Source organism: Platalea leucorodia, assembly GCF_965183815.1.
Source record: "Platalea leucorodia genome assembly, chromosome: 31".
NCBI classification, from domain to species: domain Eukaryota; kingdom Metazoa; phylum Chordata; class Aves; order Pelecaniformes; family Threskiornithidae; genus Platalea; species Platalea leucorodia.
Window position 1 is genome coordinate 1,117,478 of NC_138853.1, and position 27,705 is coordinate 1,145,182.

General features: G+C 53.3%; 1 protein-coding gene across 1 annotated transcript; it reads right to left on the minus strand.

Moving 5' to 3' along the window:
- Positions 1-27,690, minus strand: LOC309601322 (ubiquitin carboxyl-terminal hydrolase 42-like; the record flags this gene model as incomplete). The annotated part of the gene is made up of 6 exons (XM_082334262.1): positions 1-130; positions 24,957-25,117; positions 25,369-25,405; positions 25,655-25,710; positions 26,780-26,836; positions 27,517-27,690. 6 exons carry the CDS (start codon positions 27,688-27,690, stop codon positions 1-3), a joined length of 615 nt encoding a protein of 204 aa, XP_082190388.1.
- Between the last annotated feature and the right edge of the window lie 15 nt (positions 27,691-27,705).

The following is a 27,705-nucleotide window of genomic DNA, read 5'->3' on the forward strand; positions in this document are numbered from 1 at the left end:
CTAACCATGTTGGTTTTGCCTGCCTCTACCCCTTTTCACTGCCTGAGCTGCCATCTGTGTCATGTTGGGGTTTGTGATGCGCTTGATGATGTCACAGTATCTGCCTGCCTGCCGCAAGTCAGTCCGGTTACTGCAAGAGAAATGCCATCACAATCCACCCCTCAGCCATGTCATCTTCACCTTCCTCTGCATCTCCCCTCTCCCAGGCTCTCAGCACTGCCACAGGGGTTTTCCGACAACCCAGGCGACATCCCTGGGCCTGCCCGAGCACCTGGCCCATTGGGTTGTTCCCAAAGAAGTGACTTCAAAAGCCACCTCCCAGCTACGATGCCTCTCCTTGCAGCATCCTCTTCTGGCAATCGGAGTAACCTCCCAGCCAGCCTCCCAGAACCCTTCCCCTTTACCTGTCTCTCCTCTCCCCTCCCCAGCGCTGGCATTTCTGCTGGGCAGGCAGCAGCGTGTTCCCCCACGGGGACTGCAGAGCCCTGCTGGGACAGCTGGAGTGGTGGGAGGGCAGCTGTGGATGGCAAGGGCTCCTCAGGAAGGCAGGTAGGCGGGTGAGCAGGTGGAGGTGAGCTCTCTGCAAAGGGGAGGCTGGCGTGCACAGAGCCTGGCCTTGGAGGAAGCCTCGTGGTCACAGGTCCTCAATTACGTGGCAGGTTCAGCCACTCCACAATCTGCTGGGAGGGCAACAGGGCTGGGCAGAAGCAACCCAGGAGATTCCGGGAGGGTGTGGAAGACAACATTTTGACACAGATACTCGATGAGCTTCCTAGGGCTGGTCTCTTACTGACAGACAAGGTGGATCTGGCCGGGGCTGGGAAGGATGAGGGCAGCCATGGCTGCAATGACCATGGGATGGTGGAGAAGTAGGACAAGGAGCAGAATGACAGTGCAGGACTGCAGGAGAGCCGATTTCAGTTAGCTGAGGATCTGCTTGGACTGTCCTGGAGGACAAAAAGGGGCTGTGAGTCCCTCCTGGATCTTCAAGGACAACATCCTCAAAGCCCAGGAAGAAGCCAGTCTGATGCAGGGAGTCGAGCAGGGCCTGGCAAGAGGTCAGCGCGGATGAACAGGGACCCTCCTGACTTAGGAGGTCATACTCACGAAGGAAGTGCAGGGAGGCTGGAGGGGGAATGGTCTGCCCAGGGGGCAGAGACCCCTGGCCTGTGGGTGCAGGGATGGAGCCAGCAAAGTCAAAGCTCAGCGGTGGCTGGAAATGGCCATGCATGGGGAGGGCAGCCAGAAGGGCTTCTCTAAATGTGTTGTCAGCACAAGGAAGGCAGCTGAGGGAACGCTGGTCCCAGTGCGCAGTGGGGCAGGGGACGGAGAGACAAAGCCAGTACCAATAGCATAATTCCTCAGAACAAAGATTCTCCCTTGAGAGTGCTGGTAGGAAATGTATTTTGCTGAGTAACTGAACACACCTATACAGAAATATACATTTTTCCATAGACTCACGTAGAAAGACAGATAACACAGATTCAATGAGAATTGTGCAAATTTGGCCATCCATAAGTTTCACTGAAGCTTTGTACCCTGCTTTCCTCCATCAGGCACGAGCGGTCAACACCTCCAAGCGTGACTCACTCTGTGCCAAGAGTTAGAGGTGGCATGGACAGTCCAGGGCAGGGAGTGTTTTGGGGCCCTGGGCTCTGTGCAAGCCACAAAAAATATATCTTTCTTAATGCTGTAGGCCTCAGTATGATGGAAATGTTGAGACCATTTCCAAAAAATGAAGCAACAAAGAAACAGAATGAAAGATGTAGAGTGAAGTAGATGCCCTACTGCAACTTTAAGCTTCAGACATTGTTGATGTTGTTCTCCTCCTTGCTTTGTTTTGTCTTGTTTTAATGTACTGATCTCTGGGGGATTTTGTGTACTGCCTTTGTTTGCAAAGGAAAGTGGTCCTAAAATTGCGGTGGGATGCCGTTACAGGGACACAGGCTCCAGCTGCAGCTTCCGAATGTCTCCTCTGTGACACTGCCAGGCCCAGGCTCTGGGCACTTCAGAGACACTGGGTCCTCCAGAGGCAGCACTCGATACTTATGGTCAGGCAGCGCAGCGCTGCCTGACAACCTGAGAAATTTTTATATGTGTTTAAAAGTATGAGCACGACCTCATCAGCTGAAACAATTGAATACTTTTAATAAAAAGTCATTTTTTTCCCATGAGATCAAACTGAGGGGTTTTCAGGATGTACATTAATCGCAAGAGGAGAACTGTTGACCTTCCACTATATTTGCATTGTCAGTACTCTCTCTCTTAGGCCGTGCATTTCATTTCCCTCATCTTTCACCTATTTCCACTTGTCCTAACTGAACTGACCATGTCTGAAGTCACCTTTCCAGCAGCCTATCTGCACATAACCACTTGCAATTGCTCTCTAGATTTCCCTTCCCGTTACTCTTGGAACAGTCAGATACCTCTCAACAATCCAGTAGCTGCTTTGAGCATCAGGGAGTTAAAAGCTTGCCTATCTTTCAGTAGTCTGTCTAATTCTGTCTTTAGCCAACACTTTAATTGTGTTTATTTTATCATTTTCTTTCTGTGTAAAATATTTCTTGCACGGTTATCCCTTGTGGAAGGTGAACCTCATTGGTGGCAGCTTGTACTTGGCATACAGTTGAGGAGTGTGTTATACTGTAATGGTGAATCTTATCATTTTTATTTTGTTTGTTCAAAAATCAGAAAAGTCCCTCTTTGCCTTTGTGCAGCCAGGTCTCTAAGGAGAGCAGGCGGGGGCTGCTGCAAAGGAGCTGTAACATCCAGCTGCAGACTGCAGAGGAGAAGTCTGATGTAAGGATACAAGTCCCAGGTGGCTGATGAGAGACATGAGGGGGCTGGGGAGGTGAGGAGCAAGTTGTCCATGCTGTGTCAGACCTCAAAGGGACAGCTTCTCCTGCCAGTCCAGACCTCCTGAGGAGAGACCCTGCAGCAATACCAATCAGAGAATGCTGTTATTGCCTCTTCTCTACACTGAAAAGTAATAAAATACACCCTTTAAAATAAAAATTCATTTTTATTGGAAGTTCTTTGAAGTCTTTCTCCATAACTACACTAGGAAAACCTCTCTAATACACTGTACAAGACTAGAAGAAAATTACAGGAAGAGATATAGCTTGTTAGGGCTTGCTTTATTTTAAAAAGCCCTGTGGTGTATTTGGTGTCAAGTCCTTGAACCTCAGGCACTGAGAGGAGATTGCACAAACCTCTCCAAGACTCAGCATCAAAAGCAAAACCCAAAGTACCTTGAAGTATTCATAAGCCCCACTGAGGGCCATTACTGGCAAAGCCTCCCCAGGGACTCGTTAGAGCAGAGAATTGGAGGCCATGATTGCACGGAGGCAAAGGGAATGTGCAGGCAGCTCAGATGCTGAGCAAACCCTGGCTTTGTTTTATGAAGCAGAAAGGCCAAGCTCTGACCCCCAGCCCCGGGGAAGGCAGGTCCTGTCCCTCATGCATTGCTCAGGGCTCTTCCTGGGGCAGTGGGATGTGGGGGGGTGATGCTGAGTGCAGGACAAGGCTATGGCAGCTCCCAGCCTTACTGGGGGTGTGCAAGGAGGCAATGAGGCCCCCCCAGTGCCTTAGGACAACATGTCTCCTCATAGGCCTTGGTAACAGAGATGATTGCTATAGCCAGGGGGACAAAGCCTTGGGTTCTCTTGGCGACTTCCAGCCTTGCCAGTGCTCTTTGCCATCTCCACCACAGCTTGTCCTACGCTGTCCCACAGCTGCTTCTTTTGCCCTGCAGGCTGCAGACACCCATCTCGCTTCCTCACCTTGCTCTCCCCCTGCCATTTCCATACATTCACTGACGGCTGTCCACCCTCACACTCTGTTCCTTCAAACACAAGGAGATGGACTGATCTCATACTCCTTCTGGATGGCTTCATGTACCACAGCACTACCCTCTGAGTGATGTTTCTTCCTATCATGTCCAGTCTCCATCTACCAAGCTGCACTGTGTTGCAGTGTTTCTCTCTCCTGCTCTTTCCTACAACCACATGGGAAACAACCTTTCAAGCAGGCACCCCAACCCATCAGCCTTCTTGCAGCCCTTCACCTGACCAGACAGAAGTAGCCTCTCCATGGTCTTCCAAGGCTGCGAGCCTTTCTGCTTCTCAGATAGACATGACTGAGCTGCGTACCTGCTGCTGTCCCATCCTGTACTCAGGCAGAAGAGACAGGACAGCCAAAATACTAGCCCCGTTCCTGCACTGAGCCTAGGTCCTTCGGCAGAGGGGGTCTCCCAGCCAATGTGCCAACGAGGTGCCTTCTGCTGGCCTGCCAGAGACACTGGCAGAGGTGAGTTTAGAAGCACATATCCCAGCCATGAGTCAAGGGCTGACCTATCGGCTGTTTCAGGAAGAAGTGACCTCACAGTGCCTTTCCCAGACACATTCCTGCTGTTGGCCTCTCACCTCCAGAGGCAGAAGTGACCTCACAGCCCCCTTCACAGTCATTGGCTTCCTACTGGATTATGAGGTCCTGGGACACAAGTGATCAGATGATACTGTACCCAGCCATCACTCTCTTTGTGGCCCAGTATGTGAGCAGACAGAAATAAGCTTGTTTCATCAAATTTATCTAATAGGTTTCTAACAAACAATTTGAGTGGAGAAATGTTTTTCAGAGGAACTGCTGCATTTGTACTGGTGCATTTAATATCTCTGCTTCTGCCTCACTTATTTTCTTTCTTCCTCTGTCTCTTCTGTCTTCAAAAAGCTCTCCAGGAAAAGAGTCATTGAATCCTAGAATAACTCAGGTTGGAAGTGACCCCTGAACATCACCTTGTGCGCCTATCCTGCTCAAGGCAGGGTGAACAAGACGAGGTTGCGGAACGGGTCTGCCCAGTTTGGCATCATCCACAAAGGAGATGAAAAGGCACTCTGGCACATTATCCAGGCAGTTAATGAAGACAGTCAACAGTGTTGGCCCCAGTGCTTGCACTGAGGGATGCCACTAGGAAGTGGCCACCAGGAGGACTCTACCACTGCTGACATTTGGGCTTGATCCACCAGCCACCTTCCCACCCACTACTTCACCCAGTTCTTCAGTCCAGATACCTGGACTGGAAACCAGTCTGGCTATAAAGAGACTATGGGAAACCATGTCAAAACCCTTGCTAAGGCCCACATACAAAACATCCCCTTCTTTCCCCTACCCACACAGGTTAGGCAATCCCTTTCTTGTCCTACAAGTACCTGGAAATGGATGCAGCAGTATTTGGCCCATCCCCTTCCCAGGGAAAGATGTAACATTGACCAGCCTGTAATTCTCCCAGTCCTCCTTCTTGCACTTCTGGAAGTAAGGTTTGGTGACTGCCTTTTCCAAGGACCCCAGAACCTCTCTGATGGCTCTGACACCTCTGAGGGCACAATCCAGAAAGGGTGACGAGACCAGACAGGAGCATTTGCAATGAGCCTGTCCGAGGCGGGTGAGATGAATCTCCCTGGGCCAGTGGGGTTTGTTGCTGGAGTCACAGACAGAAAGGGCAGGGCCCTGTGAGGTGCCCATATCTGAGCTGGCCTCATGCACTCCTCATACACACAAGGGTGTTCAGAGGCACGAGTCCTTCCCTTGCACATGCAGAGGCAGGGCTCTGCAGCAGGCATAATGGCTCTCTGGTCTCCTGTTGCCACTGCCAGAGGCTGGGAGGCACCTCAGCCCTGCGGTGTATCGCCCTGTTCTGCACCTGTCTGAGATGCCCCTCGGCATGAGGAATGGACACAGGGACCTCAGCTCAAGGAAGCACATCCCAGTGCTGCATTCAAGGGCTTTCCCAGGGGAGGTTACTCTCAAAGTGAAGTGACCTGGAGGCACTGTCTGTCCCACAGGCCTTCATGACACCCCAAGGATTAGCTGATGGCGCTTGTGCTCACTCAGGACCATCTCAGCTCACGTACGTGATGTGCATGCTTACATCTCCTCTGTACAATGCGAACATGGACGTCTGACTTAGTCATTCGATGTCCTTCCATGGAGGGACAAAAAACCTCTCCGAGCTGGAGAGGCCAGTGCTGGGAATGGTGGTTGCAAGGGGCTGGTCTGTGGCCATTGCCCTGGGGCACCTTGCCCAGGGTGTCAGGCAAACATGGGCACAGACCAGACCCTGCTCTGCTTGTCCTTCCAGTCTCTCACAGGAGGCCTGGCTGTGCAAGGGACACTGCTGTGTGCCCCAACCCTGCACACTCACACACCTTAGATGTTCACTGATGTCTTTGTCACTAGGGCACTATCGTGAGCTTGTTCTTGACAGCAGCTTTGGAAGAAGACCTAAGCCTTCAGGCACTCCCCTGAGAAGATCACTGTTCTTTATGGAAATGCTGTTATGGAGGCCAGCTCCGTCACAGAAGTGCCCATTGCCTGTCCCTGCCTGTGGTCACAGGATGACCATGCAGCACGACTGTCACCAAGCTGCCAGAGTACTCCAGCCTTACACCCACGCAAGGGACCAGAAGGAGAGTGTGGAAGTGGCAAGAGACCAGCTCTGAAAGACCAAGCGCTGGTGTTCCCCGGCAGTGCTGCCATGCCAGGACTCTTTTCCCCTCCACCCATGCATACAGGAACTCTCCCTGCAGCTCCAAAAAGGCCTTGGAGGAAAAAACTCAGGAAGAAAATAGTCGATGAAGGGGCCTTTATTTTGTTTAAACACGCAGAGAGAACAGCTCCTCATTTACACAGCCACTTGGTCAGAAAAGAAAAGCAGACAGTGAATTAGAAAGGGGATGACAACATTATCAAAAGCGAAAAACCACCACCACCACCAAAAAATAGAGAAGACAGGCTGGGCCTGGAATAAGTTGCATTATAACTGCTATGTATAAGGTGATTGGTAGTTTATTGCTTCAGAAGAAGATCTAGTGATCAGTTTCCAGACTGCATCCTTGAGCTCCTCATTCCTCATGTTGTAGATGAGGGGGTTCACTGCTGGAGGCACCACCGAGTACAGAACTGCCATGACCAGGTTCAGGCGTGGGAAGGAAAATGAGGGGGGCTTCAAGTAGGCAAACATGGCAGTGCTGAGAAAGAGGGAGACCACGGCCAGGTGAGTGAGGCACGTGGAAAAGGCTTTTTGGCGTCCCTGCTGTGAGTGGATCCTCAGCACGGCCCTGAAGATCTGCACATAGGAAAGCACAATGAAAACACAACAGCTGAATATTACTAAGAGACTAACCACAATAAGCCCAACCTGCCTGAGGTAGGCATCTGAGCAGGAGAGCTTGACGATCTGAGGGATTTCACAGAAGAACTGGTCCACAGCATTGCCCTTGCAGAGGGGGAGTGAAAATGTATTGGCAGTGTGCAAGAGAGCATAGAGAAACCCACTGCCCCAGGCAGCTGCTGCCATGTGGACACAAGCTCTGCTGCTCAGGAGGGTCCCGTAGTGCAGGGGTTTGCAGATGGCCACGTAGCGGTCATAGGTCATGATGGTGAGAAGGCAATACTCTGCACCAAACAAGAGGAATACAAAGAAGACCTGGGCAGCACATCCTGCATAGGAGATGTCCCTGGTGTCCCAGAGGGAATTGGCCATGGTTTTGGGGACAGTGATGGAGATGCAGCCCAGGTCGATGAGGGAGAGGTTGAGGAGGAAGAAGTACATGGGGGTGTGGAGGTGGTGGTCGCAGGTTACAGCAGTGATGATGAGGCCGTTGCCCAGGAGGGCAGCCAGGTAGATGCCCAGGAAGAGCCAGAAGTGCAAGAGCTGCAGCTCCCATATGTCTGCGAATGCCAGGAGAAGGAACTCGTTCATGGAGCTGCCATTGGACATCTGCTGCTTCTGGGCAGGGAAACTGCCAAAGGAGATAAACCAGAAAAATTCAGAGAAGCTTCTCTGAGCAAAATTTCATTCATTCATTGCGAAATACCTAAGGGAGCTTTTCATTCCTGGGGGACCGTTATGCAGCTCCGAGGCTTCAGCTCTGGTTTGTGTTGGCTGAGTGGGCTGTGCAGAGCTGTGCCCTCTCCCCAGGGGCTCCTTGAGGGTCAGCCCTGCTTTACAGCAATGACCCATGGAGGCAGCAACAGCCCAGTGTGTTTGGAGGGAGGGTTCCTGGGGAGGAGTTCCCTGTGCTGCTCTATAGCGGAGGGTGAAAGCTCCGAAGGACACTTTCTTCCACAGAGGAATGTGGGGGCTGAGGTGCAGCAAATGCGTCTCATTACACTGAGGTTTAGTATTCAGACACCCCCATCCCACTTGGGCAATATTCTGGAAAGCATAAAATTCCCCCGTTGCCCCGTTGCTGTCAGTGTAAAGCTGTGTCAGTGCTCCCATCCAGGAGGGCTGCTCTGTCCATCAGCCTGGTGCCCAGCTGCTCTGTGCTTGCACCGCTCCCAGCAGGAGGAGGACTGCACACAGAGGTTGCTCTGAAAAAGACACTGGTCTGTCCTGGGAGCAGAGGGGTCCTGTTCCAGGTGCAGATTTCAAAACACCTCTCCTTTCCAGCACAGCTCTGCAGAGTATGATGGAGAGCACAGGACAAGGATGCTGATTGGCATGGGCAGATCAGACATCTCCAAGGTCCTACAGGAGAGCTGTGCCCTTCTGGAGTGATGCTCACAGCCCCGCAGGACTCCCTGTCCAGCATGATCAGGTGTCTGAAGGTGATGTCTGCTAAGGGAAGCAGTGTCTCAAGCCTGGAAAATGAAGAGAGGGCTTGGGCACCTTGGTCCCATGGAAACACCTCCAGGGCAGCGCCCTCCAGGTCAGGGCCAGAGCAGGCACTCAGCACCCCCACCCCTTGCCCCACACCACCACTGTTACTGCCAGGGAGCCCAAGAGCAGGAAGAAGAGCAGCACAAGCAGGTGGAGAAACAAAGGAAAACCCTGTGACTCTCCTCCTAAGGGAAGCAAGGAGAGGAGAGGCAGCCGGGCACTCAGGAAAGCCTTCTCCTCACCCAGCAGAGCACAGCACCTCCCGATTAGCAAAAGCCCAGGGCAGTCGCTCTCAGCCCCTTTGCCCTGCACAGGGAAGCGGCCCCGTGTTCAGGGGAGATGCCCCTCTGCTGTGCCAGAGCTCTGGCTGCAGAGGAGGCACCTCCTGCCCTGGACCACACAGCCTTGAGGGCAGAGGCTGTGCTGGGTGGGAGACAAGAGCAGGGGTCTTGCTCAGAGGAAGGTGTCTGCATTGGAGGGGATGACAGGGAGCTTTCCAAAGTCTCCTTCCCATGACATTGCTGGTTGGAGTTTCCTACAACACTCTGCCCATGTGTTTGCAGCCTGGAGCTATCCCTGGTGGGAACTGTTTTCTCCCTCCAAGTTTTCCCTGTCAGGGATCGCAGACCTCATCACCAACTCCCGTCTGCTCAGCTCTCATCTGAAGAAGCCTCCCAGTTCCAGGCACTCTCTAGAGGTACTCCCCATTTGCAGGCAGTGAGGAGCAGGTCAGACAAACCCTGATAAGGACAACAAAGGTGATGCTGGTGCTCTCTGGAGGTAGAGGAGGGGATAGAAGCAGTTGAATTGCCTCCCACCAGACCTACTGATCTCTCAGTGTAGCAGATCAGGACTCTCAGTCTGCCTCTCCAAAGGTAGCAGAACCTTTTCCCTTTTTCCTGAAACAGCAGGAAACAGAAAGCATAGCCTCAGGAAAGCTCTTTACCTTCAAGGGATTCCCTGCCTTGCTCTTCCTCTGGAAAAGTCCCTTCTGAAATGCCCTGGGCAGCTCTGGATGTACACCCTGCCTTCACCCCTTCCCCCTTGTCTACCATGAGCCCCTGGGCTGGGAGGCCTCCTGACAGATCCCAAAGGCTTTAGGCTATGAACGCTTTAGGAGACCCTTCCAGGAACGGCAGCTGCATTGCCCTGTACCAAGAGACTTAACGTGACAAGGGCTGGAAAGATTTCTTCCCTTGCAGCTCTCCTCTCTCCTCCCACTCCACGCTGCCTTTAATCTCTCTCTGCCCTACTCCTTTGCCCAGAGCCCTGCTACGCTTGGCAGAGGAGCTGCTCCTTGGCAGAGCTGTCTCTCTGCACTGCTGCCTGCTTCCCATGAGCTCCCTCCATCCCAGGAGCCCGTCTCAGCCCCGGAGGAGAGGACCTGCCCAAGACGTCACTTGCTCTGCCCCCCACCCCACTTGGCGCTCCCTCCAGGTGTCCCTGGGGCTCTCCAGGAACCTCTTTGGAAAGGGACTGAAAGAATCACCGATGCTGCCTGTCTCACCTCCACAGAGACGTTTCTTTGCAGCAGTGCCCTTTCTCCTCTCCGAGACACAGTTAGGTCTGAGAATCCCCCTTCCTTGGCCCGTCATCAGACAGGACACCTGGGCACTGGCAGGGAGGCATCTCCTTTACCCATGCTGAGAGAAGGCAATCAGCTGAGGCAATGGAGGCATCTCCTCCTGGAGTTGTAGTCCTGGGGCTGGAAGGGACCTCAGCTCCCTCCTTTGCCTGCCACAAACCCACAGGAGGTGAGATTCCTCTTGCTTCAGTCATGGTGTCTGCTAAAAATCGGCACTGCACTCCTTTTCTGTGGTCCCATGGTCACTGATGGAGATGGAGACCAGGAGTTCACACACAAACACCTGGTGACATCTGAGGTGCCAGATGTAGTCCACGATAATGGAGCAGTACTGAGAGATTGGGAAACATCTCGGGGCATCATCCTGCAGCCTGGTGAGGATGCCAGCTGAAATGACGGCAGATGCCCACATTTAGGACATCACCCCCCGTCCCTACTCACGCTGTTCAGGGCCACCTAGAGAGGTGTCCAGCTGACCAAATGGAGTTCCGTGCCAGAGGGAGAGGGAAGTCTTTCTCTTTCTCCCCTCCTTTAGCTGGATTGACTAGCTGTCCATTGCCTGTAACAAGAGTTGTCTCACACAGCCCCACGGAGCCTAACCTAATTCAGGGCAGCTGCTCGTTGAATGGCCAAACACAGGCCTGTAGGGCTCTGTGAGACACCAAGGCTCTCCACCAAAACTGCCTGTGGCTGGCAGGGACAGCACAGGACCTGCAGGAAAGCCATGTCCTCTCCGAGCGGGTGCGTGACAGACACCCCAGGCACCATCTCAGATTCCTTCGGTGCTTGTGTGCAAGTGACTGATTGCCACCCCTGCAGTGAGGCCAGCCCTGTCCCATCTCTATCCAGCAGATGCAAGGCACCGCATGATAAGAAGCACATTGCACTGGGCACTCCACTTGTGGGCCTCTGTTCTCAGCTTCTTCTAGTTCTCCTCTGCCCCATCCTTTACTCACCCTCTTGACAATACAGTCTTCAAAGAGCCCAGTGAATTTGGAGTGGGCGTAGATCACAGGATGTCCACACCCAAGGATGCTTTCAGCAGCACCTTGTCCTTCCAGGAGATCAGTGCCTCTCTCCACCAAAGGTCCTCCAGGGCTGCAGAGACACCACAGACAGACATGCCTTCTCCTGCCAGGGCTGCCCAACCCAGCCCTGTTTCTCTTGGACCTTGGGGACAGCAGGCATTGCTCTCTTTTGGGGCACCTCAAGTCTTTCTTACAATGCCGTCTGCCATCCACTCCAGCATGTCTCTGCCATGCAGCAAAGCTTTTGCGTACATGGGCTCTTGGGTGCTTGGTATCCCTGTTCACCATGACAAGGCTGAGCTTGGCCTGGAGCCACAACTCAGGGGCTGCAGCCCAGATGTGCAACACTCTCCTCTGACTGGGAACAGCCAGGAGGAGCTGGAGCCCCGAGGTCTGTGAAGTCACAAGCTGTGACTTCTGAGGCACAGTGGGACACCTCCCACAGCTGGCGTGCTGCAATGGATGGATACAGGTTCTTCACGAGGCACAGGCTGGGAGCATCAGAAGAGGAATACTTTCTGTGTGAAGGAGTTGCTTGGATGTATGGAGCTCCTTGCTGGGAAAGTCAACAGGTTGGGTGAGCCCTTGTGGGTGAGGATCGGAGGAGAGGCCAGTTAGGGCGACATTGTGGTGGGAGATTAAGAACTGGTGATCAAGGGGAGGAGGTGGACAGGCTCTTACTTAAGCAACTCCAGGAGGTCTCCAGGTCAGTGACATGGGGCTCTTTGAGGGGACTTTAATGACCCTGACATTCATTGGAGGGGGAACACAGCACTGTGAAAACAGACCAATAGGTTTCTGGAGGGTGTTGGAGCAATTTCTTTGCAAAGCCACCAGCTGGACCAACAGAGATGATGCTCACCTGGATCAGGTCCTTGCAAACCATGAAGAGTGGTCAGGGATGTGAAAACCAGGGTCATCCTTGAGTGTAGTGACCATGAAAAAGGGGAGTCGCAGCTCTTGAGCAGCCTGAGGAGGGAGAGGAGCAAAATGCAGGTGTCAGACCTGAGAGGGGAAGACTTTGGCCTGTTCAAGGGGCTTTTAGTGGGGATCCCATGGGCAGCAGTGAAGGGCAGCACAACTCAGTACAGCTGGTCTTTAACGAGAGAATCACCCACAAAGAGCAGCAGTGAGTACATAGCTGACAAGACCAGCTTGGGTGAAGAGGGAACTCATGGGGAAGCTCCATAGGTAATGGAAGCAGAGAGGAAGTGGGTGCAGAGAGTCACTTCAGAAAGGGCAATTTAGAAATCAGAGTGCCTTTTTTTTTTTTTTTAAGAACAATTTTGCTTGACCACTGCTCTGTCCAGTATGGAGTATACAGAATCTCACTAATCTTCTAGGTATTCCCACATGTCCTGATTCAGCTGACCATTTCTCAAGTCATCTTCTCCAGCAGACTGTCTGCACAGATGCCTTTTTGAGTGTCCATCCGGTTTTCCTCCTCCCATTACTCTCCATTCCCTCAGACCCCTCCCAAGTACCCAGGTGCTGCTTGGAGCTTCAGGCAGTTGAAAGCTTGCTGCTCCTGTCTCCTGACTGTCTCTGTAGCCAACTCCTTCATTGCCTTTTTCTCTGTCCTTTCCTACTAATCTCACTGAAGATTTTCCCGTCAAAAGTACAAGTGGGATTTAGTGGAAGCAACGTGGACTTGATGGGCAGCTGAGGAATGTAATTTATTTTCTACTGAACTATTCTTTTTCTTTTTTGTTTTTGTTCTGTTAACTAAGAGAAATGCTGTGTGTCTGTGCAGCCACATCCCAGTGGATGACAATGCTTCCAGCAATACCAGTAGCCATGAATGCATGTCTCTGCCGCCCAAGGGCTCTCTCCCCTCCGGCCACTGGCAGCAAGGTGTGAGCACCACCAGTTCCTGCCAGCTGGATACCAGCGTCTGCCCAGAACAGCTCTGGCCAGCGATGGGATAACTGGGGCAGCAGCACTCTACCAGCTACTAAGAAGAAAATTAACTCTATCCCAGCTGAAACCAGGACAAGTGTAACTATAAAAGTTGTAACTATTATACAAAAAACTATTGAAATAAGGAGTCTTGCAATCTCTCAGCGAAGGACAGTTCCTGATAAGAACAGAAACTTGTCCTAAAAACCAGCTGAAACCGACCCTGCAGTTTGGACAAGAGTCAAGGAGCAACTGAGTCTGCGCAAGAACAAGGGGTTACCAGCGGTGACGAAGAAGAGTCATCAGCCTTCATCCCCACGACCCCCTGCGACCACCATCAGGAGGCATCGCACAAGCGCAGTTGGGAGGGGTTTATGGAAATGACCTCTGCGGGCTAATTTTAATATGAAGCGGGGACAGGTCATGCATATGTATAGGCGTATTGGGAAACCTTTTGTATATGTAACACTTTCTTGTATAAATCCACGACAAGCCACCACGTGTGCACGCACGACTTTGGTGGGATGATCCCCCGTGCTGCCCAGCGCTGAATAAACATACCTACTTTACAACCTTACGGGTTGTGGAGTCTGTTTCCACACGTCACAAAGCCTTATTTATAGGGTTCAAAGGCTCATTTTTGGGCCCAAACCCTCAGTTTTAGCTTCTAAAGCCTCCTTTTCAGGGACCAAAGCCTCGCTTTCAGGAACCATAGCCTCATTTTTAGGATCCAGTCTGCAATTTCGACAGACCAAAGCCTCATTTTGACAGCCCAAATACTCATTTGGTGGGCCCAAAGCCTCATTTGAGGGTCCAAACTCCTCATTTACGCTACAAAGCCTCATTTGTTTCATGTCCAAAGGCTCATTTTGAGCCTCCAAAACCCCAGTTTTAAGGTGAAAAGCCTTAGGTTTTGGTACCAAAGCATCATTTTAGGGCACCAAACCTGATTTCAGGGTTCAAAACCTCCATTTCATTTCCCAAGCCCCATTTTGAAGGCCCAAATCCTCCTTTGGAGGGTCCAAACTCTCATTTATAGGCTCCAAAGCCCTCTTTGACAGCTCAAAGCCTTCACTGGGGTGCCCAAAGCCCTATATTCAGGATCAAAGCTTCAGCTCTTGGGGCCAGAGAGGAACATAACGTGTTCCCCTCGTTTGCAGGGTCCCGAGTGTCATTTGTAGCATCTGGCCCATTCTTTTTAGTGCCCAAAGAGTCCCTTTGAGGGCCAAAATCCTCATGTTTTTGTTCCAAACCTGTCTTTTATTACCCGTAGCCTTTTTTGGGGGCCCACAGTTTCATTTTTACAGTTTAAACCCTCACTTTTAGGGCAGCAAGCCTCTTTTCAGGGTCCAAAGCTACATTTAGAGAGTTCAAAGCCTCATTTTTACTTTCTAAAGTCTTAGTTTTGCTCCCAGAGCATCATTTTAGACTTCAAAGCTTCATGTTACTGGTCCAAAGGCTCCATTGTAGTTTGCGTAGTCTCCTTTATAGACTTCAAAGCTTCATTTTGACTTTCAAAAGCCTCAATTTCAGGCTCCAAGGTGGCATTTTTAGGATCCAGACAGTCGTTTTGAGGGCCCAAGCCACATGCTGAGTGTCCAAACCCTCATTTTTAGAGTCCAAACCCCTCTTTTAGGGCTCACAGCCTCATTTTTAGGGCCCAAAGCTTCATTTTTGGAGTACAAAGCTTTGATTCTAAGACTGAAAGCCTCCTTTTTAAGGTCCAAACCCTCATTTTCAGGGTCTACACCCCCATTTGCAATATTTCCAAGCCTCACTTTCAAGGTTCAAGGACGCATTTAAAGGGCGCAGAGCATCATTTTTAATTCCCCAGTTCTGATTATGAAGGGCCAAAGCCTCATTTCTAGGGTCCAAAGCCTCATTTCTAGAGTCCAAAGCCTGATTTAAAGGGTCCAAACCTGTCTTTTATTAACACCCTTTTTTCAGGACACACACTGTTTGGGCAGGCGGGGGTCGGATCCTTGGTGCTCCGTGGCAGGTGGGCTGGATTTCCAGGCACAGGCGGTGGCTGCTGGCATCAGGTCCGGCTCTCAGGGGTTCTGGGGCATGCGGGACAGCTGTCTGGGCGCGTGGGGCGGCTGCTGGTGTCAGGCCGGGCTCACGAAGCTGCAGAGAGGCGCCTGTGAAGAGAGGAGGCTGCTGAGGCCCCGCTGCAGCTGCGGTGCCACGTGGGTGCCAGGGTGTGGGGCAGCGCTGGGCACCCTGTGGGGTTTGGGCACCTGGCTGCACATGGCAGCTGTGGGCACGGAGAGCTTTGTGCAGAAAACAGGGTGCCCCAAACTCCTCGGCTGGGGCTCTGCTCGCCTGCCCATGGCTCGTCTCCTCTCAGCCCTGACCATCCTGACCTGCCTGCTCTGCATGTGTCGGGAAGGAGACCTGACCCCGGCAGGCCGAGAGGACCAAAGCCGGGCACGGCACTGCAGGGCCAGCAGAGCCTCCTGGTCGACTTTCTCAGCGTGCCTGGCAGGGACCAGCGCTCACCTCCATGCCCATCCCTGACCAGGCAAGGGGACAGCCTCGGCTCACTCTTCGCTGAGGTGCTCTCCATCCTCTCTTCACAATACCTATCCAAAGGGATACGTACCCTGCACAGACAAAAGCCCTGCCTGTGCTGAGAACGCGCACGCTGGCAGTGTTGGGCTGCAGGTGGGACAGACTGACTCTTTCTCCAAAGCAAGGCACAGAGCTGGGAAGGTTTGTCACCACGGTCTGCGTTGCTGGGACACCTTGGCTGCGGTGAACATCTGGGATTTACAGCATCACCTAACAGAGGGATTTCTGCTGCGGGGTTCACTGGTAGGGAGATGTCACTGTTGCAGTTCTCACTTTTTATGGCAACGTCATCCCTTATTGTTTTTACTTTCTGACCTTGCTCTGCCTACGTCTGTCGCTGGGTCGGCTCTTGTCGAGGCAGGGTCACTTGTAACCAACACTTGCCACAGTAAGAAGGGGTTTCAGAAAAGAATGCCCATGAATGGAGAGGCCACTTAAAGCATCTTACAGCAGAAACCTCAGTCGAGTCTAGCCAATAAGTAACTCGGCACTCCAGAATACTCTAAATGCTTCATGACCAACAGCAGCCATCTCATACAGAAGTTTGGCCAAAAAACCTCCCAACAACTCACTGTTTCCTCTTCCTCCACAGACAGATCACACCACACAATGCCATCCCAAACAGCAAGGAGCCCAAGACTGCCACGGCGCCTTCTATGCAGTATTTCTGGAAATCATTGGGATTCACAGCATTTGAGTTTCTCCTGCCATCCACACCTGGAGGAACAATTCTGCACGTTAGTGTGTCCTGCACATGACTGGCAATCTCACAGGAGGTCTGACGTTGCCAGGAAATGGTCTCTCTCACTTTGTTAGCATCTCCGAAGGAGTGACCATCCTGGCGCTGCAACATTTCAGTAGAAACACAGGAAACTCCCAAAGCCATTGCAAACCAATGCACTCTGGAGCCTCTCTTTCTCCATCCCTGCATCAGGGAGTGCCACCCCCAGCTCTCCCTCCCCAGCCCAGCACCCACACCCCGAGGGGACGGAGTCAGGCCCTCTCACGAGACACCTCAACATCGCTCTCCCCCTTTGCCTTTCCTCCATCATGGGCACCACTTGCATCTACTGAACGAGGTTCAGATGGCCTCGTTCCCAAAATGGCAGAGTTCTGAAACTCCTGGGAAAGGGGGGGCAGTGGGAGGCGAGCACTTCACCACATCCACAGAGGGTTACCGGTGTCTCTCTGGCACACTGCTGGCAAGAACCTCCACACCCCCGAGATGACAGCCATCCTCAGAGAGCCGCTCCTGGCTCCCTTCAGAACACTTGCTCTGCACTAATAGTTTGGCTGCTGACACCATGTGCAGTAGCCGGCACCAGGGGAAGAGCCTGCAGACACCCAGGGATTTTGAGATATGACACTGGATGACCGAGGGACAGCAATTACCTGCCACGCCGGTTGGTTGAATTGCCCCCGTTTTTCCATCAGAGACTGGCACTGAGGGACTGCCTCCTTCCTCAAGCGCCTCCTTCTCAACGGTCTCACGGTCCATCTCTTTAGAAAGAAAGTGGGTCAGTTTAAGTAGAAGTAACCATTCCTCCTCAGGAACACGGTATCTTCAGGAGGCAAAATACATTAATAACACTTAGAAACAAAGACTGGGCGTTTGGGGGTGCACCTCATCACTGGTCCAAACAATGTGTCATTCACGGAAAAAAAATTAAGCACGGGACACTTTCCAGTTTACTAGTAGACAGCAAAACCTGACCTGCTGAGAGACTGGGAGATTGCAGGTCATTTCTTGTTCACATTCCACTCAGTTCATTTTGGGCAAACTGCAAGATGACGGTAAATTACTTCCCTCAGAGAGGACAGGAGGACGCTGCAGCCAACTCAGGTGGGGAAAGAGCCCTTTGGAGAAGCACATCCCATCATGCCAACTCCATCACACACTAAGGGTAACAGCCCCACATAGTGGAATGAACCCTAAGCTCTTGCAACCATGTTCTGGGCACTTTCACAAGTGGCAGTGAAGAGCCCGCAGTCCCCCAAAACAAGAGGAAAGCCACAAACAAGGTATCTAAAGCACAACTACACACAGACAGCTAAACCACCCGAGACTGAATGCACAGCCTTTCATTTTAGCTGCCTTCAAGGTAGCTGTCCAGCCTCAAGCTGGGTGTCCAGCTTTCACCTGTCCCTGACCCCGAGGCGTCACAGAGTTCTCAAACATCAAGGAGAACAACGGGGCTGGACCAGGCGGTGAAGTCGGGGCTGCTCCGACCCTGGCCAGGGCATGCCTGCAGCCCCGGCAAAGTCTGCCGCTCTCAGCAACCCCAAGCTGCCTGTGCATCCTCTCTGCCGCCCAAGGGCTCTCTCCCCTCCGGCCACTGGCAGCAAGGTGTGAGCACCACCAGTTCCTGCCAGCTGGATACCAGCGTCTGCCCAGAACAGCTCTGGCCAGCGATGGGATAACTGGGGCAGCAGCTGTGCCTGGGACTCAGCCGGAACCACAACTGGCAGCAGAGACTCTGGACCATCTCTGCAGCTCACCAGCACCTGCGAGGTGTGCAATCGAGTGTCAGTGCAGCGAGGCTCTCATCGAGCCCTTTCTGCTTGGGCTGCCTATGGCTTGTCCATACGGGTGTCTAAAACCTCAGCTTCCCAAGCCTTCTGGTTAAGAGTGCTATACACCCACCATGTGCCGCTTTCTCCAGTTGTCCCAGGATTTCCTTTAGGACTTCCGATGACTGCTGGGAAGATTGCCCTAGTCTGGCTTTATACTTTGCTCTTTGAGGACCTTAACAGAAAGGATCCAGTTAAATTTCTCACTACTAAAATACTGAAAAGGAGTGCTTAGTCTGTGAAGTCAGCCAAGACTGACTACTCACCCCTGGGATGCCAGCTGAGCTCCAGCACAGGGTCCAGCTGAGGAGCTGGAGCTGGAGCCACATCTGCAACCAAACACCCGTGACACGTTTCCATCCTACACTGTGATATACACCATCATAACTGAACAGCAGAACATACACGGGGATCACGGAATGTCACGGCACACACAATGCAGGTCTATATTCTCACACCTGCATGCGTTTGGGCTTGGAGCTGGCAGCTCGCAAAGGCAGTAAAAAGCCATGACGTACCCATGCGATCTCCCTGCGTGTCAGCCCTGGGAGCCAGCCGGGAAGCTGGATATCCATCGCCTCCTGCCACGTCTGGAAACAAACAGAAGAGAGCAGCTCCCGTGAAGTAGTTCCGTATACTTCCTCAGAGCTGAACGGCAGGGAATGCTGTTCAAACGCGGGACTGCTCCATGGCACTCCTCTCTCCCTTCCACTCAGGAGCATCGTGCAGACAGTTCCTGGGTGCCTGGAGCATGCTGATCCAAAACAACCCGTGCACGGAACTGTCGGGAGAAAGGACTCCCTGGAGCTCCCACCAGCTCTAAACTCAACCCCAACAAGCCCGCTGGCTTTGCAGCAGGCACTGGAAGCAGCGCAGGCTGGCAGAGGCTGGCAAAGACAGCTTCCCAAGGCAGAGTGTCCCAGGGGACATCACTCAGCCTGACCCATTCCCTCTCTGCTCTTCTGCATGTCTGAGCATCGGCCAAGAAATTATTAAGTAAAATTTCATACGAACAGAATATGAAACCCTAAATGCTCATGCATTCAAGTGCCATACCTGTGGGATCGCCCTGAGGCTCCCGGACAAGATCAGGCTGAGACGTCTGGTGGCCGTCGCCTACAGGCACAGCTGTAATCAAGCACATTTCCATTAGATGTTGTGAGCTACTTCTTTCCCAGTGACCTGCAGTGACTGGAGGGGAGTCAGGGAATGACGTGGCACCCAGACGTGGGTGGGGGGAGATTTCCAAAGCTGCAGAGGGGCCTGGGTGACCTGTTGGCTGGCACCTGGCAGCAATCAAAGTACCGTTTCCAGGCCACGTGCAACTCCCCTCAAGGACCAGGTGGACAAACATACGGCCCCTCAGGGATTTCTTACTGGGAGATCTCTGCTGTGCACAAAAGAAGCCCACATGAAAGCACTGGAGGAAAAAAATGATCATTCGCACGTCTCATGGAGAAGAGCCCGCTGGCCAGTGAGAGGCTGCACAAGTGCTGCTCTGTCTGTTCCCCTGGGCTGTGGGCTGGGGCTGTGTGTCGGGGACCTGTGTTTGCCCAAGGAGAGCACTGCAGGGCTAGAGCAGGAATGCTCCCGTCTTCCTGAGCGGACACCTCCTGAGGACAGATGTCCCCGAGGCTGAAAGCTGGGACCCAGCTGGGGAGCGGCAGGGCCAGAGCTGTATGGAAGGGCCAGGCACCACCGTTCATCTGCAAAAGCCCCCTGCAGCGGATGCGGCCCCTGTGCCTCCCTGCAGGGCATCTGCCTCCCGCTGGCCCGAGGAGCTGGCCACAGCTCACCCATCTCAGCCCAGCCCCACTGCTCTCCCGGCCCTACCTCACTACAGCCCTGGCCCTGCTGTCACCCCAAGGTGCGGTGGGCTCCGCTCCATGCTGCCCAGGGCTGGGTGCCGTCCCTTGCCCGCCTGCCTACCTAATCCCCGCGCTCGCCACGGAGCAGCCTGTGCATCCTGGGCTTGCAGGGCCACCAGGAGGAGGAGAAGAAGGAGGCGCATGGGGGCCACAGCCCCCCACGCCTGCACCATGCTGCTGCTGCTGCTGCCGCTGCCGCTGCTGGCACTGCCAGAGTGGTGCCCGCGACACAGCAGAGCACATCACGGTGACGCACAGCGGGGGTCTGTGACCTCACAGCCCAGCCTCCCCACCGCAGCCACGCCCCCGCGGTTTCGCCCCTCCCCCTGGAACGCCCCGCCCCCACATCTCACCTCGGGAGGGCAGGGCTCCTGCAGGGGAGGGAGAAGGAGACTGCCCAGCTGGAACTGAATCTGGCTGCTGCTGTCAAACACAATAGGAACTCTTTCTGGAAATGCATTAGCAACAGAAGGAGGGCTAGGGAGAATCTCCACCCTTTATTGGAGGCGGGGGAAACAGGGACAAGGGACGAGGAAAAGGCTGAGGTACTTAATGCCGCCTTTGCCTCAGTCCGAGGCTCCTCAGTCCGAGGAGCTGATTGTTTTGTACTGCACTGACACAGGGCAAAAAAGAAAGGCTGTTTGTCTTGTCTGAACGAACGGCTGGAGAACTGTTACTCACTTGGGCCAGCTGTGAGCTTGGTGTTTGCCCTGGCACATCCAGAGATGGGATACACTGCAGGCACCTACTGCCCATTCCTGGTCACGGAGGGCTCCAGACAGCAATGAGGACCTGGAGAGCAGCTGTCTCCCACAGCGGGTTTTGCCCCTTTCCATGTGTAAGCCGGGGCTTTGGGTTTGGTGGGAGTGAAATGAATGAACCTAGGAAGAAAGGCATATGAAAGGTCACCGGCAGGCAACCGCCCATTTAAAGCTCTTGCGTGTCTGGAGCAGTTTTCTCCCTTGGCTCCTCTCCACGGCTGCAGCTTGCTGGTGGAGCTGTCGATGGCCGCCTGAGGGTGACAGCGTTGGTGGCTGGGTCCTCTTCCAGGCATCCATTTCCCAGAATCAGCGGCTGCTTGAGGCTGGCCGGGAGGTCAGCTGGAGGACGAAGTCACCTGGTCCAACCCCCCTGCTCAAGCAGGGCCTCCTGCAGCCGCTTTTCCATGACCATGTCCAGAGGGCTGTGGAACATCTCCAGGGATGGAGACTCCACAGTCTCCCTGGGCAGCCTGTGCCGCTGCTCGTCACCCGCACAGCACCCTTTGCACGTCCCCTTTCTGGTCTGGGCATGAGGGCCCTGTTAGCCCATCTCTGCAGCCTGCCCAGGTCCCTCGGGATGGCAGCACGACCCCCTGGCCTAAGCGCCACTGCTGCCAGTCTGGTGTCATCGACCAACTTGCTGAGCGTGCACTCTGCCCCATCCTCCAGAACATTAATTAAGGATGATGTTAAACAAGATCGGACCCAGTCTTGACCCCTGCTTACTGGCCTCGCACTAGGCTTGGTGCCACTGAGCAGCACCCTCAGGGCCCGGCCGTTCAGCCCGTTTCAGTCCCACTCGCTGTCATCTCATCCAGCCCATTTCTGTTTGAATGACTTGAACTCCATATTTGACAAGAAGAGATTGCAAGATGGGCACGTGCAAGCACACAGCTTTCAAAATCCCATGACATAAACCTCCCACACTGGGCATTTCCTCCAATTGCCCCAAAACCTACAGAGAAGAAAACACCCCATCAATTACATATGCAAGGCCAACGAGTGGTTTTAATTCTGGCTTTGGCTTTTCTGACTGTTGGTACCAAGTGTTGTTTTTGCAAGGCGATCCCAAGAGCTGACCAGGGCTTAAAGCTCTTCCTCGCGGGACATGTGGGCAGGCCGGCTAGCCGGCAGAGCTGTCCGAGTCTCTGGAAGGTCTCTCTGAGCTCTTCCTGGCCAGAGGCAGCACTGGGAGGGGGGACAGGGTGGGCTGCTGGTGCCCTTTGTGCAGCTTGGTCCCTGCTGGGGGCAGTTTTGGTGCTTCCTCGTTTTCTCTTCCTCCTTTTTTTTCTCCTGCTCCTCTCTGGCACAGCAGCAGAAAGATGCTGTGCTCCTTCTTCAGTCATGGTCACAATCTGCCCCTGTCACCACCGCAGCGCCCCGAGCCTTTGTCTGGCATGCATCTCTGGGGCGCTGAAACCCGCCTCCTCCTGCTCTTCTCTGCTGAGGGGTCATGGTCTGTGGTGTCCACAAACTGGCTGCAGACATCCTAGCCCTGCTGTGGGGATCTGCTCCGCTCTCTCTGCCTCAGCAGGGTTTGCTCCCGAGCAGCCCTGGGTGCAGGAGCCCACTTGGAGCTGGTGTTGGAGGGCCCTGGAGCTGTGTCATCCCTTGGGGCTTGGTCACGTCGTGGAGGACTTGTTCTCACCCTCTTCCTCCCCCTTCCTGAGCAAGGGTAGTCTGTGATCTCCACAAACCGGCTGCGGAGATCATAGCCCCGCTGTGGGGATCTGCTCCGCTCTCTCTGCATTGGCAGGGTTTGCTTCTGAGCAGCCCTGCGTGTGGGAGCCCACTTGGAGCTGGAGTTGCAGGGCGCTGGAGCTGTGTCATCCCTCGGGGCTCGGTCACGATGTGGAGGACTTGTTCTCACCCTCCTCCTCACCCTTGCTGAGCAGGGGTAGTCCGTGATCTCCACAAACCGGCTGCAGAGATCATAGCCCTGCCGCAGAGATGTGCTCTGCTCTCTCTGCATTGGCAGGGTTTGCTTCCGGGAAGCACTGGATGCAGGAGCCAACTGGGAGCTGCTTTTGGAGGGCCCTGCAGCTGCATCATCTCTGGGAGCGTGATCACGCCTTGGAGGACCAGTTCTCCTCCTCCTCCTCCCTGCTGAGTGGTCATAGTCTGTGGTGTCCATGCACCAGCTGCGGAGATCTTTTCCCCACTGCGGGGATCTGCTCCGGGCTCTCTCCTTGGCTCCACTCTTCTGGCAGTGGGAACAAGGGCTGAATCCATGCTCTTCTTTGATGATGTCTTCTCGCATGGTGTGCAGCACACACTCACATGGTTGAGAGCACAGCGGGCACGCAGCTTTCCTTCTGGACACCAGCCTTACACAGCCACAGAAGAAGCGATGCAAGCAGGAGCCAACGTAGGAGGCGATGCTGAGCCTGCCTGGCCAGATGAAGCCCGGCCAGCCTGCAGATGCCTCCCGTGCACCTGCCCAGGTTAGCTGGCTCTTGCTGGCTGCTGCAGAGGAGCTGCTGTCCTCTGCAGACTCCTCCATGCCCAGCGCCACGTCCTGCAAAGAGAGCTGTGAAAAGGTCCTGCCCTTTCCTCCCGAAAGGACCAGAAGAGTGAGGAAAGCCCAGAAGCTGTGGGAGGGGACAGCTAAGGGCCTCCCAAAGGCTCTCCTGGAGGGCTGCAAAGCCCAAAGGGCCAAAAGGCAGACAAGTGGGATGCTTTGAGAGGGAGCAGCATTGGGGCTGTGAAGAAAGCTGCAGTGTGGGAGGGAAAAGAGAGCAATGCCAAGAGCCCAGAAAGAAATCCACTGTCCACCTGCTGCCCTGACCCACCTCCCCACAGTTACCTTAGTCCGATGAGGCAGACCCTGTGGTCCCACAGAGCACGCCTGTTTGCTGTCAGCTCCCCGCTGACTGAGGAAGGGACGGGCATATGATGGTGCTGGTGAGGAAGAAGCCCTTTCTCCAGTTTTCAAATCAGAGCACCTGGAGAAACAAAGAGCGATCTCCATTTAGGTCTGTTCTTGCAGCCTCCCCTGGAGTTCAGTCATTTTCTTGGAGCAGTTTCTATGACAGAGAGAAGACGTAACCGAGACTACAAATGAGAAATTCGATTGGGTCTTCCCACCAGGTCTACACCTGTCAGAGCAAGTCCTTGTCTTTATACCCCCTACGGCCTCCATTTCATAGAATCGTAGAATCACAGAACGGTTGGGGTTGGAAGGGACCTTAAAGATCATCTAGTTCCAAGTCCCCTGCCATGGGCAGGGATACCTTCCACTCAATCAGGCTGCTCAATGTTCCATTCAACCTAGCCTTGAACACTTCCAGGGAGGGGGCATTCACGGCTTCTCTGGGCAACCTCTTCCAGTGTCTCACCACCCTCACCGTAAAAAATTTCTCCCTAATACCTAATTTACATCTTCCTTCGTTCAGTTTAAAACCATTCCCCCTCGTCCTATCACTACACTCCCTGACAAAGAGTCCCTCCCCATCTTTCCTGGAGGCCCCCTTTAAGTACTCTTCTCTACATTAGCCAGCTTCAGAGAGCAGACAAGGAGCAGTTTACAGCAGGGCAGGAGCCGAAAGCCCGGCAAGGAAAGGTAAGGACGGAGGTGGGGTAGTTCAGACTTGACAGCACTGAATGATGCAGGTAGGAACTGTCTCCTAGGACCGAAAGAGAAACACTCAGGAGGATGAGAAGAAAAAGAGCAAAGCCAGGAGAAGGAAACGTATTCGGAACACATTTGAATACTGGTTATTACCTGACATAGAACAGTAGATAGGCTTGCTGCCTGAGAACTGTGTTGATGTCAGAACCATCCACAGACGCATCGTTCATCTTGTACCACAGTCCATCGCTGGCCTGCAAAGAAAGGCATCGATAGCTGGAGATGAACTGCCTGGTTTCTCAGGGATAACCCAGGCAGAAAACTACAGAACCAAGAGGACGCCAAAAGAAATCCAACGCAGCCGGGAAGGAGACCTTCTCCCCCAGAACCTTGGCTGCCAGTAACCCTGCTGTGAAAGTTTGCCTTCCCCAGCACACATTTTTCCCCTGCTAGGAAGGAAGTTGCTCTTGACCTTGGTGTAGCAGAAATAGTGTCCTGCATGACAGCTAACACCGCTGTGTACCAGGACAGCATACAAGGCGTAGAGGAGCGGTTCTCCTGCTGTCCGAGATGTGTATGGCCGAAGATCCAAGTACTCAGGATACTCCACCACCTACGGAGAGACCAAGAAGGCTCAGAAATGATCCTGAGATAGTACATGGAATAGCCTTCAGCATGTAATGGTTTGGGTGGCAGGAAACTGTTCTTTCCCATACTGCTTTGGGAAATCTCCCGCTCCAGGAAGAGAAAGTTGCACTCCAATTGCGTACGCACCTTGCTGATCTTCCTGCCGGTGAAATGTTCAAACCTTTTCAGACACACGGTGAGAACCTTGGGCACGTGATGGATTGTAAACCTCTTGGAGGCGGCAACCATCTTGTCACACCTTGAAACCAAGCACAGAGCCAGATGCTGAAGGGCAGCCTTTTTCCCCGCCAGAAGGCAAGACAAGCTTTCCTGTCTCACACATCCTGATGCTGTTTTAAGGCTATTCAGAACCATAAGTGCCAGATTAAACAACAGCTGCGATCCATTATTGTGCATTAAACCTCCTTGAAAAGATGACTTATGCACGATGACATGCAGCACCTTCATGAAGGATCTAGCATTAATATGTCGTTAGTAATCATCTTACTTGCTACAGTTAAAGCAGTTTTCACCATCCAGCTGCTCGGGTTTGACAAAGTCCTCCAGAGCTGTGGTGACAGATGAGGCTGCCTGGAGGAGGGAGAAAGGAGAGCACTGAGCTCGGGGAAACGCCCTTGCCCAAACACTTAGCTAAGAGCTGCCAAGAAGGCCCAGGTAGCTGAGGCTGAGGAGACCCACTGTGAACCCACAAGCAGTGTCCAGAAGGAGGCAGAAAGAGGGTATTATGCTAAACATTTCCCTCATTTCCCAGGAATGCCCAGGGCTATCAAGAGAGACCTCTCTGTGGCACCACTCAGTTCAGCTACCGATGGGGTGCAGGGTCATCGTAATGAAAACAACACAACGCATCCGCCTGGGAGACAGACGGGTGTTGAGAGAGGGCAAAGGGAAGAAGGATGAGAGTCCCTCAAGGGTGCAGGGAGGATAATGCGTGCTTGTCCAGCTTAAAGCCAGCACCTAGAGGGAGACCACTGCCATGGCCTCCCCGGAAGGACACAGTCCATTCCACTTCCCACCCACCACCAAGCTCTCTTCTCTTGGGGTTGCAGTATTTGTTTTTACACCACCTGCGTTTATTCTGGAAAGCTACAGGGGCCTTGGGATGTCTTGAATCCCAGTTACAAACCCTCTTACATTTATATCCAAAGGAACATCCAGGAAGGCCTCGTAGGAATCGGAAACCGCTTTGCAGCTCAAGCACGTGACTGCAAGGCAAATCAAAATGCTTAGCGATAGGGGAAGTCGACTGACTGCGCCGGTTTACGGCCTCCATACCTGCTACGCCAGTCACACAATGAGCTGTTTATCACAGGCAGAGAGAAGGACACAGACAATTCCAAGGAGAGCAATAGTCATGGAAAAGTACCTCTGGATCTCAGCATGCCCCCAAATATTTGGTGGACGATGGTAGTTGCTTGAGAAGAGACATCCAAGCTGTTAATAAAGGGTAAGGCAGGGAGGTCAGAAGTAGGGCAGAGAATTTTCTCCTCCAAGAGTTTTGCTTTGTCTGAAAACCCCGTCTGTAGGGTTTCCTTGATGGGAGTACGCCAAGGAGTCCAAAGGGCTCAGGAGCATTGAAAAGGGAATTTGCTCGTGCTTACTCGCTGCTTCCACTCAGACAAGCTCTCTGCATGGCATCGACAGTGCAGCGTAAGAACTCGTGGGCGTCTTCCTGCCTGCCATGCTGGAAATGTTCTCCTATTCCTAAGAAAGAAGAAGTTAGTAGTTGTCCCCCACAGGAAGGGAAGGAAACCTGTAAAAGCACCTGGAATGACTCACGTGGGAGGACATTGACTACAGTCCAAGGCTGGATGGCACTGGCTGAGGAATGCAGGACCTTGTTAACGTGCGCTTCCATTCTGCACATCATGCAGAAGCCTTGCTGGCGACCTGAAGAGGAAGGGAGGGAGGGAAGCTTCTCAGGTTAGCAAGATATCCAGAGCGGTGGGAAACCTAGTGGAGATCTTGAAGTTACAAGGACAGCCCCCACTCCTCTTCTCCCGAGGTGCCAATGGCCCACCGAGCCTGGGACATTTCAGTGCACAGAAAACTTTCTTCAGAGGGATGCTGAACTGACAAAAGTTTTCTGTGCAAGAAGCAAAGAGAGTTTAACTTGCAGGCATAGGGACCGAGAGCGGGGGCTAGAAAGAGGTGCCTTTCTGAAGATGAACACACCAAGATAGGACAAGGGGCTTCTAGGCTTGAGTGTTCAAAGCACACCAACTCGGGGGATTGACAGAGGAGGGCTGCTTTTGTCCTCAACCAAATTCCAGATGCTGGGAATCCTTGGGAAGAGCCCACCAGATTTGCAAGGAGCTGTTCATAAAAATACTGACACGAGCGGCTGTGCTCACGAGACAGCAGGTAGTTGGCGAGAGGGGGTGTGTACGTCAGGCACTGCAGGACGGAGTTGAGGTAGCACGTGTTGCCCAGGTTGTGGAGTCCTGCTCCAGCTCTCTGTCTTTGCTGCCAGGCCATGCAAAGCTTCTCCGGGGGAAAGAGGATCCTCTGTGGCCGAGCCATTCCCTCGGCAATGGC